The sequence below is a fragment of the Trichoplusia ni genome, chromosome 23, assembly GCF_003590095.1.
Source record: "Trichoplusia ni isolate ovarian cell line Hi5 chromosome 23, tn1, whole genome shotgun sequence".
Classification (NCBI taxonomy): Eukaryota; Metazoa; Arthropoda; class Insecta; order Lepidoptera; family Noctuidae; genus Trichoplusia; species Trichoplusia ni.
Window position 1 is genome coordinate 4,415,867 of NC_039500.1, and position 15,771 is coordinate 4,431,637.

Sequence of the window (15,771 nt, forward strand, 5' to 3'; positions counted from 1 at the left end):
TATATAAACTATATTCAAGACTATATTACATACTGAAACAACAGGCAACACTGGTTGCTATTTGTCAAAATAATAACGAACATAAGCAACGCGCGGTACATTATGTGCGATTTTGTAAATTTATTCAATGAATTTGTCCCGGTAATACGCCATGGTGTATGTCATATTCTATTAAAATTCAGCGGCTGTGAATGTTAAGTTTCAAAAACGGGAATTGACAGAAACTTTTTGTTTGAGAGGCGTAACAAAACATAGGATTGCTTGAATGAGTCAATTACGCCCAGTATCACAATGGAGAGACAGTGTCATATGCTTGTGTTGTTGTCGTTGTGTTGGTGGGCGTGCAGCGGTGACCGCGGCGACTATATTGGCTGCTACAAGCTGAATCTGGAAAATGTCTTAAACACTCATTCTGGACAATCGGTGGACGTATGCCTGTCGGCCTGCGAGCAGGTTTATTACAAGTACGCGATAATAGGTAACGAGTCGACGTGTTTCTGTGGTAACGTGCCTGGTACCATTCAACTGACATCAGAATCTTGCAATACAACCTGTCCAAAGAATGAGAGCCAGAAGTGTGGCGGAGACAACGCCGCGAGCGTGTACGACACGGAGGTGCTGTCTCCGGGGCCGCCGACCTCCATTAACATTACAAACATCACTGAGACTACAGTCAGGCTGCGCTGGACCGCCCCCGAGGCTTACACCAATATAACAACTTACACTATAAGGGCTATTGTCCTGGAAACTTATGCTGACATTTCAATAACAGATCTTGAGTGGAGAGTATCCAATAAGACATTTAACACAGAGCTGTTAAACTTACAGCCTGGATCTAAATACCAGCTTGGCGTGGTTGCGGTCAATGATATATATGAAGGCCCCAATATTACAACTGTGATTGAAACAATAATAGGAACTCCAGATCCTAGTCCTCCTGAGATAGAAATCAGAGAGAGAAGGGGAGACCGGATGGTGGTTCACATTCCAGAGGCAAGGAATATCAATGGTCCTGTTTCTATGTACAGAATTGTGGTCTCCATAGAGTTGTATCAGCAGGGGTATATTGTTGATAACCTAGGTAACTACAGCTATGCCAGTGATCAGGGGCTCCCCTACTACATCACTGCAGAGTTGGACCCTGATGATATTGAACATGACTTCATCATTGGAGACCGGAGCACCTACAATGGCTTCTACAATGCCCCGCTGCCTTTGACTAATGACATAGATGTGTCACTGGGTGTTGTTAGTGAGAAGAATCATGTCAAAAGGATAAGATATGCAGAATCTACAAAGAAAATTATACTTAACATCAATGAACCTGAAGAGACTTCCCCAATGGTGATAGCATTAGGAGCGGCCATAGCCATAAGTGTTGTACTGCTTCTGATCGGTGTGGGATTACTTATCATACTAAAGAAGAAAATACAATTAGCTAGGGAACAAAGGGGCTCACAGTCCATGCCATTAAGTCTGAGTGAGCCGTGCATGGAAATAGAAAATTCAGGCTTCATCCAAGAAGAAGATGAGAGAGTTGATTATTACAGTAATTTAAAAAGAAAACTTTGGAACATTCCTAGGAACCTCATAGACATTGATATCTCTTGTATTGTGGGAGTTGGCAGCTATGGCAAGTTCACTAGAGGGAAGGTGCAGCAGCACGGAGCACAGACCCCAGGACTTGTGCAGGTTGTGGCTGACAGGGAGCTAGAGAGGGCTGACAAGAAACTGATGCTGCAAGAGCTAGATTTACTTATTAAATCCAGTGAAAACGAACATGTTGTCTCACTTATAGGATTCTGTGAAACAAACACCACTCTGTTTGTAGTATTGGAAGACAATAAGCTGTGTTTAAAAGAACTGTTGCTTCAGAGCAGACAGAGAGACCTGCAGAACAACAAGTTTTGTCTCGTTCCCGAAAACAGACTGCTGCAGTACCTCGTGGATGTCGCCCGCGGCATGGAGTACTTACATAGCAAGAAGATACTACACAAGCGCCTCAGCTGTAGGAACATCGCGCTCAGTGACAACGGTGCCGCGAAAGTGTCGGGCTTTGGTTTGTCGCACATGAGACCCCTGCACGAGACGCCGGACTACACGCGCTGGACCTCGCACGAGATGCTACGACAGACACGATTCAACCCTAAGGCCGATGTTTGGTCGTTTGGAGTCCTAATGTGGGAGGCTCTGACGATAGGCGCGACTCCATACTTCCACAGTGCCAACAAGGACGTGGCGGCCAGGGTGCTGCGCGGCATGCGGCCCTCACAGCCGTCCTACGTGGGCGACGAACTGTTCCAGCTGTGTCTGCAGTGCTGGCAGGTAGACCCCGATGAGCGACCTACATTTTCCAACCTAATACAAGAATTGAAGCCGTTTGCGGAAGCTGCGGGTTGCAGGAGCCTCAGCTTTACACACTACAACGGATTTAACTACGAACCTCACGTATCACAGTACGAAGTCGTCTCATAGTATTTAGGCAACTAACCAAAACATAGTTTAATAATTAGGATCCAAAGAGCTATATTTGATACTCGGATGTTAAGTGGAACTGCGTAGGTGGCCGTCATGTCACGTGACTGCAACATTTTTCCATCAAGGGTAATGATGATCGGGTTATTACATATAGCTATAGTCTATAATGAATGTAATATTTTTGGTAATACGACGCCTCATAGATCGATAAGAACTATTGTCTATTTCTAATTATGCTTGCTGTGTTAAACTGGCGGTTGTGTTCACGTGGAACAAATGATCACGCATGGTTTAATAACAACCGCGAACCATCGCTAAAACTACACATATTGTGGTCGATTCCTTATGACAAAAGATATACTTTATTATAACAATAGTCGACCCTGTATGTGACGCACGTTGTTTCAACAAGTTACCTTCCTAAAATCTGTTATGATCATACATTAAAATAATAGTATGAAACTAGTAGTAAGACAATAACTTTAAGAACGATTAAGCCCGTTGCCTGCGGTCCACGTCTAGGTAATGGATATTATATATACAGATTATCTTATTCCTAGTTATTTTAAGCTATTAAGCCTTTTTCTAATATAAGAATAACGTCATGATAAAACTCTAGCAGCTTATTAATCGAGAGCGTAATCTTGCGACCATTATAAACAATTGCAAATTTAAATATCTATCTATTATACTATTTATTCAAACGACATTTTATATTTTGATCATGGATAAAACATTGCGCGTATTGTGATGTTAACCGCCAATATTGTTAAAATGCACGTTTTTTTAATAGTTTCGCGTGCCTTAGATTAGATATACTTTCTTTAAATAATACGGTGAGAACTCGGACCTAGTAGTTTACGCGCTATGATTTTTTGGAAAGCGCTTTTACAACAATATATTTTGTAAGTAAACTTGAATGTCGAATGAAGCCAGCATTTTATTAAAAATAAAAAAAAAGACACTTCTCAATTTTTAAACGTTTATATTTATATATTAACCTAATTTATCTTTTTTTGAGATCTCATAATATTGATATTATAGTTTTACAGGTGTGTAAAATATTTTGACATAATCGGGTATTTTGTATTTCATATTGTAACGCAGTGAGCGAAGCATTTATACCACTTCAAATAGGAGTATACCATCCCTACGTGCCGCAGACGGCCTCAATACATCCGTGTTCTTCCTATACATATCTCATAGAGTGGTACATGTAGGTTTATGCGGTACTTCGTCTTAGTATATATGTTTTATTTATTGATAAGTAAAAATAACACACTTAGCAGGCTCTTTTGTGTTTCATTATTGTATTATTATACTATACGACTTCATTATTCCAGTTCGAAGCAATATTGCAATATTTTAAAACATGTAATGTAGGCTAAGCATTGGCAGTAGGAATAGATGTAAGTGATTCGATATATTACTGGACTTCAGTCAGTTCACAATTAATTTTGATTTTATTTAAGCTTTAATTACAACATCAGTATAATTGTTAATTTTATGAAAGCATTATACATATTATTGTAATAAATATTTATTTTTACGTGAGTATCTACTGCTGTACTTATATTTAGTTATAAACTTTTTTTACTAAGTTTTTGAGTGATCTGAAATATGAAATTCCGTCCATTTCTTCGTATTTTTGTACGATGTCTCATTTTTGCGTCATCTTGTATATCATGTAATCAAATGACATTTTTGATAAATAAATAATAACCAATAAGTATGACTTTTATTAAACCTCCTAGGTATATGTTAGGAGGAGTTCATTTATCTAAACTGCTCGGCTCACATTTTTTAGCGGCAGAAGCGGCGAATGTCGAATCTCTGGTAATAAATTACCTCTAATCCTATTTCTATATACTTTTGATGGTGAGTCTGTTCTGGAGTGCCATCAGTTTCTTTCAAAACTGAATGATTCAATCATCAATCGGGATCAATAAAATTGGATTACTTTGTTATTAACTCATAAAATACCGCAGTAATATTGCGGTAATATATTTTCTTAAAAGGTTTCTTCATCATCGCTTGATATTGAAACATTGCGTTGAATACAGTATTTTTTGTACTAATGTGGTGTGCAACAAAGAATACTTCTCGCGTTTTATACCAGTACAGAAAGGACTATAGAATGTTAGTATTTTGGAATGCAGCTAACGTCGAGGTGACGCATAGTGAAAGGCTAGAATAGATGTCGACTTTGTATTAACAAAGGAACTAGTTATATTTCAATATCTAACGTTTGCAGTTTTGTCTAAGAATATGTTTGTTTTATTGTTACTGTTTGTTGGGCAAGGCAAGGGTAGGTAATAAATAAAAAGCACACGTTATTTTTTGCATTTATTAATGTTAATATAATATAGACAATGTTCAAGGTACCTTTCAATTGGTTTCGAGCTTTTAAACACTAAGACATTGTAACCTTCCATTTTTACCTCTTATCATTTACAACATTGCAAAATAACACTTCATTAGAAAATCAATCTGACAGTACAGCTAACTAAACAATAATAAACATTGACTAAAATAATTATAGTGAATTTTAAATTCAAAACATATTTATTATTCAACATTGCTTTTTAAATTCAAACTTAATTAAAAATTATATTCTCGTTACATAACATTGCAGACCCGTTTATCGTAAACCAAGTTAACAAAAATATTAATAATAAAAAATAAAAATTCCATCACTGAACTGTACAGCAACAAATGTTATCAACGTATGACATTTACACATAACGTACCGAGCCGGAGCTCGCTCTATACATACTTATAATACGCAACAAGTTATAATTCAATAGAATTAGTATAACATATCAATCTCAACATGTGTAAAGGTTGATGAGACAACGACTGATCGGCGCAGTCGCGGGCGGGCGGCGGCGGCCCGCCTCGCGGCGAGCGGCGGCCGCGGTCCCTACACACGCGGGGCGGGGCGCCCTCCTAACTCTGACTCGACGGACCGGTGTTCACCGCGGGGATCGCACACGACGCCCAGACTGCATCCCTCAGGACGAGCCCACGTGAAACCGAGCGAAATTTTAATTTTAATGATTAATAAACAATTATATATTACAATTAATCCCTACCGTTTGGGACGCGTTCGTGACGATGTCAATATGCGCGAGTTGATTCCTCAGTCTTTAATAAATTGATGACAATGAGCAAGGAGAATAACGTAAATGAAAAATGTTATGCAATTATATACAGATAGTGAGTGGAGCGCGCAGAGCCGCTGGTGGCGGGCGGCGGGGGTCGTGTGCGATTCGCGCCCGTCGGAAACAAGCGTTATGGTGATGTCTTAATGTTGAGTTCGACTTGAACGCACAGCCATTTTCCTAAACACAGTATCGAACCTTACTCTAGCCTAGCGCACCCAACGGCTGCCAACTTCGCGTGTATACCCACTAAACTACCTATTACAATAAACCACTCTATCAACAAATTCAACAACATTTAGCTATTAAAATTAAATGGGAGGATGAGATGCGCGGCACCGTGGCCGCCCGAGCCGGCTCTACGTGCCAACATGAACCTCACCGTTAAATCCGTAGAATGAAGAATGACAACTAGCTACCTTATCCTACAACATTGAAATTCCTTAATCGTAACAGCATATAGTATGATCGTCAAGTGCGGGGGCTGCGGCGGGCGGGGACCGCGGCTAGCATGCGCGGGAGGAGGCTGCGTGCGTGCGGGCGGCGGGAGGCGGGAGGCAACACTACTGCGTGACAGGGACAGGTGCACTAGTTATTCCACGCGACTAACTATGTCCAGGTGATGATTAACGCACTAAAATTATTATTTTGTATTCCGTTAATATACTCTCAAATATTGTAACAACTTCAGTATAACAACATTAACATTTTCCAGTAATTTTAAAAATTATCTATTTACCCATTATAATGTTTATTAAGATCATTAACTTATGATTATCTAACTAGAGTTCAATCGATAACTATTATAAAGTCGACGCGGCGGTCGCGATGTGTCGAGATGTACGCGTTTGTACAGCCAGCGAGGTACACAAGAGCCATTCTAACATTCTAACATTAAGTTAACGAGAAAACAACGAGTGTGCATAACGAGGTACAATATTGTAAGAGAAGGCAGCTCGGCTGACCCGCACGCGGCCGCCCCCTCGGACCTAACTCTAGCCGGAATGTGTTCCCCGACACTCGCGGACACCGCCCCGAGTAACAATACACGCGATAACTTACAAAGAGAGATAGAGTGAAGAAACGAGACGGAACCTATGTCTACCCCCAGAGCTCGCCCGAGTTCAACAATGCCGAGTCTACAGTTTGATATCGTTTTTGGAAATTATACATTTCATTTAATTGACGCATTTCACTTATACGTACTGACTAATCAAGATTTAGTTCCGATAAAATTGAGCTTGTTAAATCGACGTGACAGGCGATACGCGTTCAGGCTTCGGCCGACACGACCTCCCGTCTGTGTGTTCGCGATCGCCAGCGCTAAGCTCGCACTACTAGTTATTCTCACAGATATAACATGCCTAGCCGCGACCGATACAAATACATTACATTAAAATCAGTTCATTACATTCTCCGTGCCCTATATAAGTCGTTTATATTATGCATTATCAGACACGTGTACATTCCATCACACTTCGAAGTAACCACGCAGTTCTCTTCTTATTTCAATACTTAGCCACCGCGAACGCACAAACAGACATTTTTTTTAATTGACACAAGACGATATCTGTACCTACCCCCATTACACATAGTTAAGATGAGAAAAATTCGAAAAACACCGGAAATGTATCCAAAAGCTTTACCTATACACTTTAAAGATTGAATATATATTAACTAGCTACTGTAATGCCACACTACACTGCGCAATGTTAACTACATAACACACGTATATATGTAATAGATCAGTTAACAATACCCACAACTCATTTCACCGAGATGTCGTCGGGCAGGCGGCGCGCGCGTCTGCGCCGTGTGTCCGCGGCCCGAGCGCGCCCGAGCGGAGCCGAGTGCGGCCGAGCGCCGCCGACCGGGCCCGAGCGCTTACGAGCGCAGCCGAGCGAGCCCGAGCCGAGCCGAGCGGCGCCGGGCGGGCCACGCCTCGACAACAGTATCGTTACACTGAGCAGACGCCACTCCGTACATGTCGAGACGACAGTCGACTGCGCTTCGGTTGGGAGAAACTTACAACAACGTTATATAACCACTATTATTTTTCACAATCTTACGGAAGTACAAGGTTATGGCGTATCGAGCGTGCTCACTTCCCTAATAATAATTAATTAGTTAAAATATTAATATTATACTTTTATTTATTTAATCGCGTAATTGTGAATGAATTAGCTGAGAAATTGTCTCTCAATTCCGATTTCTTACACACTATCGTACATTTACTTTCATCATTAAGCCGATTTCAAATTATTATATTTTATTATGATTACGTTTTCTTTTGTACTTCATACTTTTATTCACATTTGATAGTATTCACCGCCTTCGTAGAAAGTTTTCAACCATTAGTATCTTAACTGCAAATACATTGACCGTTTTACGCATTGGCGCCCAACGTGGGCCCAGAGATGAACAGGAAAAATGGTCTACGGCGGGTTGGCTTGTTATTTTTGTTTGTAAAGTGTCAGCGGAGCGAGTTCGCTTTTAACGTGTTATTGTCAAATTTCCGAGAGCGTCCCTCGCGGCACGGACAGCTTGCAAGCAAACACAACAGCGCAGGTCGCGTGTTACGAACACAGAAGATGTCAAGAGGCGAGCCTCGCTTATCCTGTATCTAGAACGATGGCACTTCTGAGGTAAACAAACACAACTTAAAACTACCCTCAGGCGAGGTACCGAACGGCTTCTACACTAAGTGGAGACTGACACGTAGTACCTTGACAATGTCGACGAAAACAATCACAGTTTATAATATTATGTAACTAACGCAGGCCGCGCCCCGACCACTGGCAGCCGCGAGGCTTGTGGCCCTCCGTCTCCGGGGAGACTACGGCTTGCAGTCGTCGGCGCGCGGCCACTAACAGATACTAAAAGAACGTCTTGGTTAAACGACGGCGCAAAAAATAAAATATTCAATCATATAGTAACTGTAAATAAGAATATATCATTTATATTGTCATATCGATATAGAATCTGTTTTAAAATGTTTAAAATATCTTTTAATATTTTTCATCTACTCTGGACATGCATTTATTATTAAAATTGTACTTATATCGTAAGACAAATTTAGACCGACAACAAATCAACGATGATGTAACATAGCTAATAAAAAATAATAGTTAAAAACGATTATTATTTGTTTATAAATGTATAAAAAAATAAAGATCTTTACCGAGAGAAATCAGGAATGAAGAGCTCTGCTAGCCAGACCGAAGGTATTGCGAAACGAGGGACACAACGTGCGCGAGTGGCGGCCCGCGGCGCACGTCGCTGTGCTTGTAGCGGCCGGGACCGGGCCGGGCCGGGCCGGGCCGTGCTAGTCGTGAACGTAAACAACCTAGAGGATCTACCTCCTAACATTTCCGTTAAAGTCTATCGACGACGCGCGCAGACGTCGCCGCGTGAATAGATTTATCAATTAACCACACTAATCCTAATAAACTAAAAGAAAAAAATAACTTATCAATGGTAACATTTACAATGAAATCAACTTTGTAAATAAAAATGTATGTCGTGGTGAATAATATACAAAAATAATATGTGTATGGAATAGGAATTTCCGTGATAGGAGATATCACAATATTTTCATTATTTTATCTTAAACAACAATAACCGTCTGCTAGGCAGAACAAAATAATTACTTGTCATCACGATAAGAAACGTAAATAAAATATAGAGTGGAGCGAGCGGGCGGGCCGCGCCATCTGCCGGCGCCGGGCGGACACACGCGCGGCCCGCCCGCCGCCCCGCTGCCTATCTATGTCACATGCATTAAATCAATATACATCAACTTGTATTATTGTAAATAGGTAACTATGTGTCGACACGTGCCGCGCACGGACCCCGCAGGGACCCGCAGACACGCGCCGAGAGCTGCATAAATTATATCCTCCGTCAGATAAAACAAAACAAAACTTCTTAACTAGAGTCAGGTAACTCGCGCCGGTGTAGCGGGTGGTGTGATCCAACAGTGTTTGACTAGAACTAGATACTACGCTAGGCCAGACGCCGGCGGCGGTTACTGCATGAGGCCGGAGATGGCGTTGTGGCGCGTGCGCTTCAGCTCCTCCTCCTGGATCTTCTGCTCGATGAGGTACTGCGCGTTGCTGATGGCCGTGGCCGTGCCCGTGATGGTCACGATGCGGTTGCGCGTGCCCGGCGCGAACGTGCCCTTCTTCGAGATTTGGATGTTGGCGCCCGACATCTGCTGGATCTCCACCAGGCTGCGCCCGCCAGGTCCTGCAGACACCATGACATGCTCAACTGTCAATATGATCTATGCTAACATAGTGATAAGGTATGCATGGTTGGTGGAGATCATTGATTGAGACCTTCAAATAAATTGCAAGTCCGCCATTATAAAAGACAAATTTGAGCGTTACTTAAGAATTTACTTGGACAATAGTCCATATCAGGGCCTTATATAGGGTAAATAAGTGTAGGATGAGTGACTGACCTAGGATGGCGCCGACGATGACCTCGGCGATCTCGACATTCTTGGAGTCCTTGGCGCCGGCGTCGGCGGGCGTGGGGCTCTTGGAGAGCGGCAGCAGCGAGGCGGAGGGGAAGCCGGGCACGCCGCCCACGCCGGCCGACAGCGAGATGGGCGCCACGGCTGGGGGGCGAAGCGCCTCGAATGCAACCTCCGCGAAACGCTCGAGCGAGCCGCCGCGCGCGCCGCCTGCGGGGGGAGCGCTATCACCGCACGACCCGCGCCCCGCCCGCGCCCGCCCGCGCCCCGCCCGCGCCCCGCCCGCGCCCCGCCCGCACTACCCTACGCTCCCCAATATTTCAGCGTGCGTCACTTTCCTATGCACTCCAAGTATTTTGTAGCATGTTTTTATTTACTTTTTCGCTAGTATTTTGGCTGAATACATTTTTTAATCTTTAAAAAATTATGCAATATGTATTACACCGACCCCCATTAATTTCGTTCATAAAATGTTCAATGTTACTCTGAATTTTTGTGCATTTTTTTCCAAATCGGTAATTCCAACAGCCCAGTTACTAAGAAATAACCAAAAAAAAATCGAATAGAATTGTATACCATCGTTGTTATTTATTTTTTTCAAATGAACACGCTGAAATATTTTCTGATGTAAGTAAATGTGTCTACGTGTAGAACTGGCGTGTAGCACTAAATATTATTGTGACAGCAACTAAAATAAAGTAGCACCAGCGTAGTGCGGTCCTGTGGCTGTATGAACAGATACGTTAGCCGCTACGGCAGCGCTGTGTTGTGGGCTTAGAAGGAAAACATGATACAATACAAAAGAACAACTTTACATAACTCTGTAACATCACTTTTTGGTGTTTCGTAGAAAAAACTTAACTTTAATGTAATTTTAGTGCCGATACTGTAACCAGTAATAAACATGTATCGCTTTTTAATAATAATGTACAACATGTTATATACAGCATGATTAATTAAACGATCACATGACACCGACTAAACGAAAGCATTGTTGAAAAGAAAAGAAAATGATATTCGAACTATTACATTAATTTCGATTTATTTATGGTAATAGAGAGAAGGTAGTTTTAATTATAAAACGGTTTTATTTTTATGTTGTAGTTAATTAGAAAATATTTCGATTTTTGTTTTCAGTACTATTGTAAGATTAGATTAGATTTTTGCTTGAAATATTTAAATATATATCACGCAAAATGTGAAGCATGAGCAAGCAGCGGAATTTATTGTTTAATCGTTGAAAAAATCATTCTGTACATAAATACGTAATAACATAAGGTCTAGTTGACAGTATTTATTCTAAAGTTGTTCTTTCTATTATTTGTGGTATGGCTCGGGTTGCATCTCTGTATTACTTATAACTATATTAACTAACATGGCTTTAACTTGTATTTATATACAGTCACCGTGAAAACATCACGACAAGTGAACAATTTTGAGTGAGCCGTACATAAAAACAACAGTGTTGCCAGTCTAAAATGTCTTAACAATGTGGTAACATTTGATTAAAGGTAGGATTTTTTCTCCATGTACTTAAAAGGTTTTTTGATTGAAATAGACCACGTCCGTCCATAACACAAGGTCATGTTATGTATTGCCGATAGATGGTATGATAAAGCGATGGTAAGAATTTGGAAAACATTTTAAAATATTGTAAACAAAAACTAATGTACACTATAAGCCAATTGTGTTATTTTGATCAGCAATACAACACTTGAAACACCATAAAACAATATCTATGCATGCAATTAACGATAAAGTACTATACATAGAGACAAAGTCTTTCTTTGGTTATTAAACCGTGTTTCGTTTCAAGTCTTTAAACAGTTTATATATCACGCCCAAGTATAACAAGATGCCTGATAGTTTAGTCTTTTAGTTTAACACTTATATCCCCACACGAGTCGTTGTACTGTGCAATCAGTATTCACATCCAGACCTGAAAAACGTCTGTGTATTAGATACGGCCGGCGGCGACAGGGCCGGCCGCGCCTGCCGACTGCAGCGCGCGGCCCGGTGCCCGCGGCAAGACGCGGCAGTACGCGGCAATACGCGGCAGTACGCGGCAATACGCGGCGGTACGCGCCAGATCACTCCAAACGATCTTTGCCTGTAGCTTTTAGTTCTTATTACTCGTACTTCTTTAAATTTCTCATTTGAAATAAAACACGGCGTGGTGAGAACAGAAGCATAATTGAAAGTTATTGTATTATCACGACAGCCAATCAGAAACCAAGACAGATGACAAGCGTAGTGAAATTTAGAATTTGGAAGCAGTGGGTGTGGGTCAGTGCCGGCCGGGGTCGCGCGGCGGCGGGCGAACGGCTCGGCCGCGGATCGTACGCGGTATGTCACGATGTATAGAAATATATGGAAATCATAAACTAAAACTAAGTATTTTACAAAAAAAAGCTTTCAATATATTTCTATATTTACAAAAAAATATTTAAATTTACACAATAGTAATTCTGTGAAGAACATGGCACTTTGGAAATAACCAAAGCGAAGACTGTAAAAGCTGTTCAAGTTTATGTTGTAAGAGACAGATGGATCTACGGTGGCTCCATCTATATCTTACTTGTAGAAATCTAGCGCTAAAAATGAGATTGATTAATTTATAAAATAAGGAGTTTAATTCTCCACAGAATAATTGATAAAATCAGTACGAAGTAATATTAACGACTTATGAAGCAGTTAAGTTCAAGGTTTACTTAAAATGCGTCATAATAATAATAATGACTACTGGTTTTACCAAGTTACACAATATAATTAGGTTTGTATTCAAATTGGTAGTTGTATAAAATTTTATGATATTCAGTGTTGTATTTTCATTTTGTTTCATTCTTTGTATAATATTATATTTAAGATGTATGTGCAAAAATAGCGTAGTTTAGGTAACGGTAGTTTTGTACTACTTTGCCTAGTGTATCGAGACGTTATAGTAAAGTAGTGGGTGTGAGTCAGGGTGTGGTGTGGTGGGAGTGGTTACCGAGCGGCAGCTGGCCGATGGGCCCGAAGACGGCGGGCGGGTCCTGCGGCGGCAGCGGGAAGTAGGCGGCGGACAGCGGCGGCGCGGGCAGCGCGGCGGGCAGCGCCAGCCCCAGCACGCCGTGCTTCACCAGCAGCGCCAGCGCCGCGCCCAGCTCCGACAGCGCCGCCTCGCCGTGCCCCGCCTGCCGCAGCGCCACCTGCAGGGCCAGCGGGGTGCCCGGGGAATGCTTTGACTCAGTTCTCAAAGGTAGTTTTTAACTTCATTTTGTACTATGAAATTAGTAATTATGATCTCATATTTGGCATTATTAATCATGAATGTACTTTTTACACACATATTTAATGTTTAGCACTAGAGCTTGTCTGAGGCGGTACCTTGATGTGGTCGAGCGTGTGCTGCGAGATGGGCGCGGGCGGCTGCGAGCCGGGCGGCGCCAGCGACAGCGACAGCGAGAGCGCGGCCATGCCGCCGCCCGCGCCGTTGACGAGCACTCCGCCGACGCCGCCGACGCCGCCCACGCCGCCCACGCCGCCGCCCAGCGCGTGGTTCTGGAACACAGCGCCCACACCCTGCTCCAGCTACGAGACAACGCCGCGCGTCAGCACCACAGGCGGCGTGACAGGTCACACAACAGGACACAGTTGTTTACAAAAACTTTCAAATATATCATAGACATCGATGTTTGTGTAAAATGTAATGTAACAGACAACATTCAAATTCTAAAGCTGAAATTTTAAATTTATTACCTTCAGTGAATTGCAAAGCAAGATGTAAAATAAAAACTAGGCTTAACAAACATCAATTTAAACTTGGAAAGTTAATCTACCAAATAGAAAGAGAGTAGTGTATAGTTAGTACAGTGTACAAGTACTAGTGTACACATAGTGTAAGCAGTTACTGTTAGTGTCACAGCGTAGCCGACCTGTATAGCGCGACTTCACTGAGCTCTATCTACTGAGGACCATAGCTGTTTGTTCAACATTCTTTGAATAATATTTTATTCGTTGTAAATTATAACTGTACAAGGTAGCAAGTTGTTGCATAACCCCTATTTTTTTAAACGTTCTGTTCAGCCAAGAGTTTTATCAAGTTTTGGTGTTGAACATGCAGCCAGTGTCCCCCCCCCCTCCCCCCGGTGTGCGTGTCGCGCCCAGCACACGCTCACTGGTGTCTCACACATACACGGGCGCGACCACTACGGGACACAGCTGTACACTCTTACTTCATGCTCATATATTATAGTCCATACAAGGATAACAACTAAAATGTTTGCTGTGAGATCTCGGAATTTTAATGAAAGAAAGAAATGAAACAGTACGGAAGACTAAAAGAAAAGAGGTAAAAAAATATCTGTTGTATGGAAATGAAAAAGGTTGCTTTCAATAAGAAAATCTGTTCCGGATTGATAAAGATAATGATACGTTAATACACGGCACTAACAACACCAATAATGTGTGATCTTTATAAAATTGTATCTTTTAATTGCAAGAACGTCAAGCGATCTGTTCAAAGCGTCCGTGATTTATGTAAACATTCGGATATAATAGCACTTCAGGAGACTTGGTTAATGCCTGATGAGATTTCATTCCTCGACACTGTGAGTCACGAGTTCAGCTGCACCGGAGTATCGGCTGTGGATACCTCAGCGGGTATTCTGCGAGGTAGACCATACGGTGGCGTCGCCCTAATGTGGAGAAGCAGTATGTTCCAGGATGTAGTGATAATTCAGTGCGATAATCCACGTGTTTGTGCTATAAAAGTGATATTACGAGATAATCCTTTTCTAGTGTTTAGTGTGTACATGCCTACGGACGCTGCGGCTAATCTAATGGATTTTACAGACATTCTGAGCGGGGTGAGTGCTATTATTGAGAACCGTAGTATTGACTCTGTTTATATAATGGGAGATTTTAATGCACATCCCTCTGAAAATTTTTATTATGAACTATCTGCTTATTGTGATGAACAAAGATGGACATGTATAGATACAAAACTATTAGGTATACGATCTAGCACGTATACATTTTTAAGCGAGGCTCATGGGTCGAAGAGATGGCTTGACCACTGTTTGGTGACCGAGGCGGCTGTGGGCTCGGTTGAGAATGTGTACGTGTTATATGATGTTCTATGGTCCGATCATTTTCCTCTGGTCGTCGAATGCAGGTTAAAAAATATGACTGAAAGGAGATCGGATGTTAAAATTAAATGTAATAATGTTGTATGGGGTGAGAGAACTACTCATCAAATAAAAATATATCAAAAAGAATGTTATAAAAGATTACGACTTATTGATTTTCCTCAACAGTTGAATAAATGCTGTGACAGTGTATGTACGGATTTGAGACACAAAAAAGTGATAGATAGACTGTATGCAGACATAGTAAACGCGTTATGTGAAGCGGCATTAGTCGGTCGGGAACGCTGTGTAAAACATGCTAGGAGAGTAGTGGTGGGTTGGAACAAACATGTCGCCGAGGCTCACAGTGAGGCCAGGAAAAAGTTTTTACTGTGGGTTGACTACGGTAAGCCTACATCTGGACATGCCTATAGTGAGATGTGTGAAGCCAGAAGAGTTTTTAAATCTAGGTTAAAATGGTGTCAAAATAATGAGAACCAAATAAGAATGGATATTCTGGCTTCACATCATTCTAAAAATG

At 41.7% G+C, this 15,771-nt stretch overlaps 2 protein-coding genes across 7 annotated transcripts in view; one reads left to right on the forward strand and one right to left on the reverse strand.

Moving 5' to 3' along the window:
• The first annotated feature begins 34 nt into the window (after positions 1 to 34).
• On the forward strand, positions 35 to 3,413 carry LOC113504775 (putative tyrosine-protein kinase Wsck). Its single transcript, XM_026887209.1, has one exon. The coding sequence runs from the start codon at positions 292 to 294 to the stop codon at positions 2,473 to 2,475; it is 2,184 nt and encodes a 727-aa protein (XP_026743010.1). The 5' UTR covers positions 35 to 291; the 3' UTR covers positions 2,476 to 3,413.
• A 1,398-nt stretch (positions 3,414 to 4,811) lies between these two features.
• The window catches only part of LOC113504776 (RNA-binding protein Nova-2-like), a 44,558-nt gene continuing 33,598 nt past the window's right edge, over positions 4,812 to 15,771 (reverse strand). For 3 of the 6 annotated variants that reach the window (XM_026887212.1, XM_026887210.1, XM_026887211.1), the window contains exons 5-8: positions 13,489 to 13,692; positions 13,112 to 13,310; positions 10,108 to 10,332; positions 4,812 to 9,890 (exon numbers count right to left, since the gene is read on the reverse strand). In XM_026887212.1, the coding sequence (XP_026743013.1) occupies positions 9,670 to 9,890; positions 10,108 to 10,332; positions 13,112 to 13,310; positions 13,489 to 13,692 (849 nt within the window). In that variant the 3' untranslated portion in view covers positions 4,812 to 9,669. The remainder of the gene's footprint in view (positions 9,891 to 10,107; positions 10,333 to 13,111; positions 13,311 to 13,488; positions 13,693 to 15,771) is intronic. The other 3 variants (XM_026887214.1, XM_026887213.1, XM_026887215.1) reach the window with 2 other exon arrangements.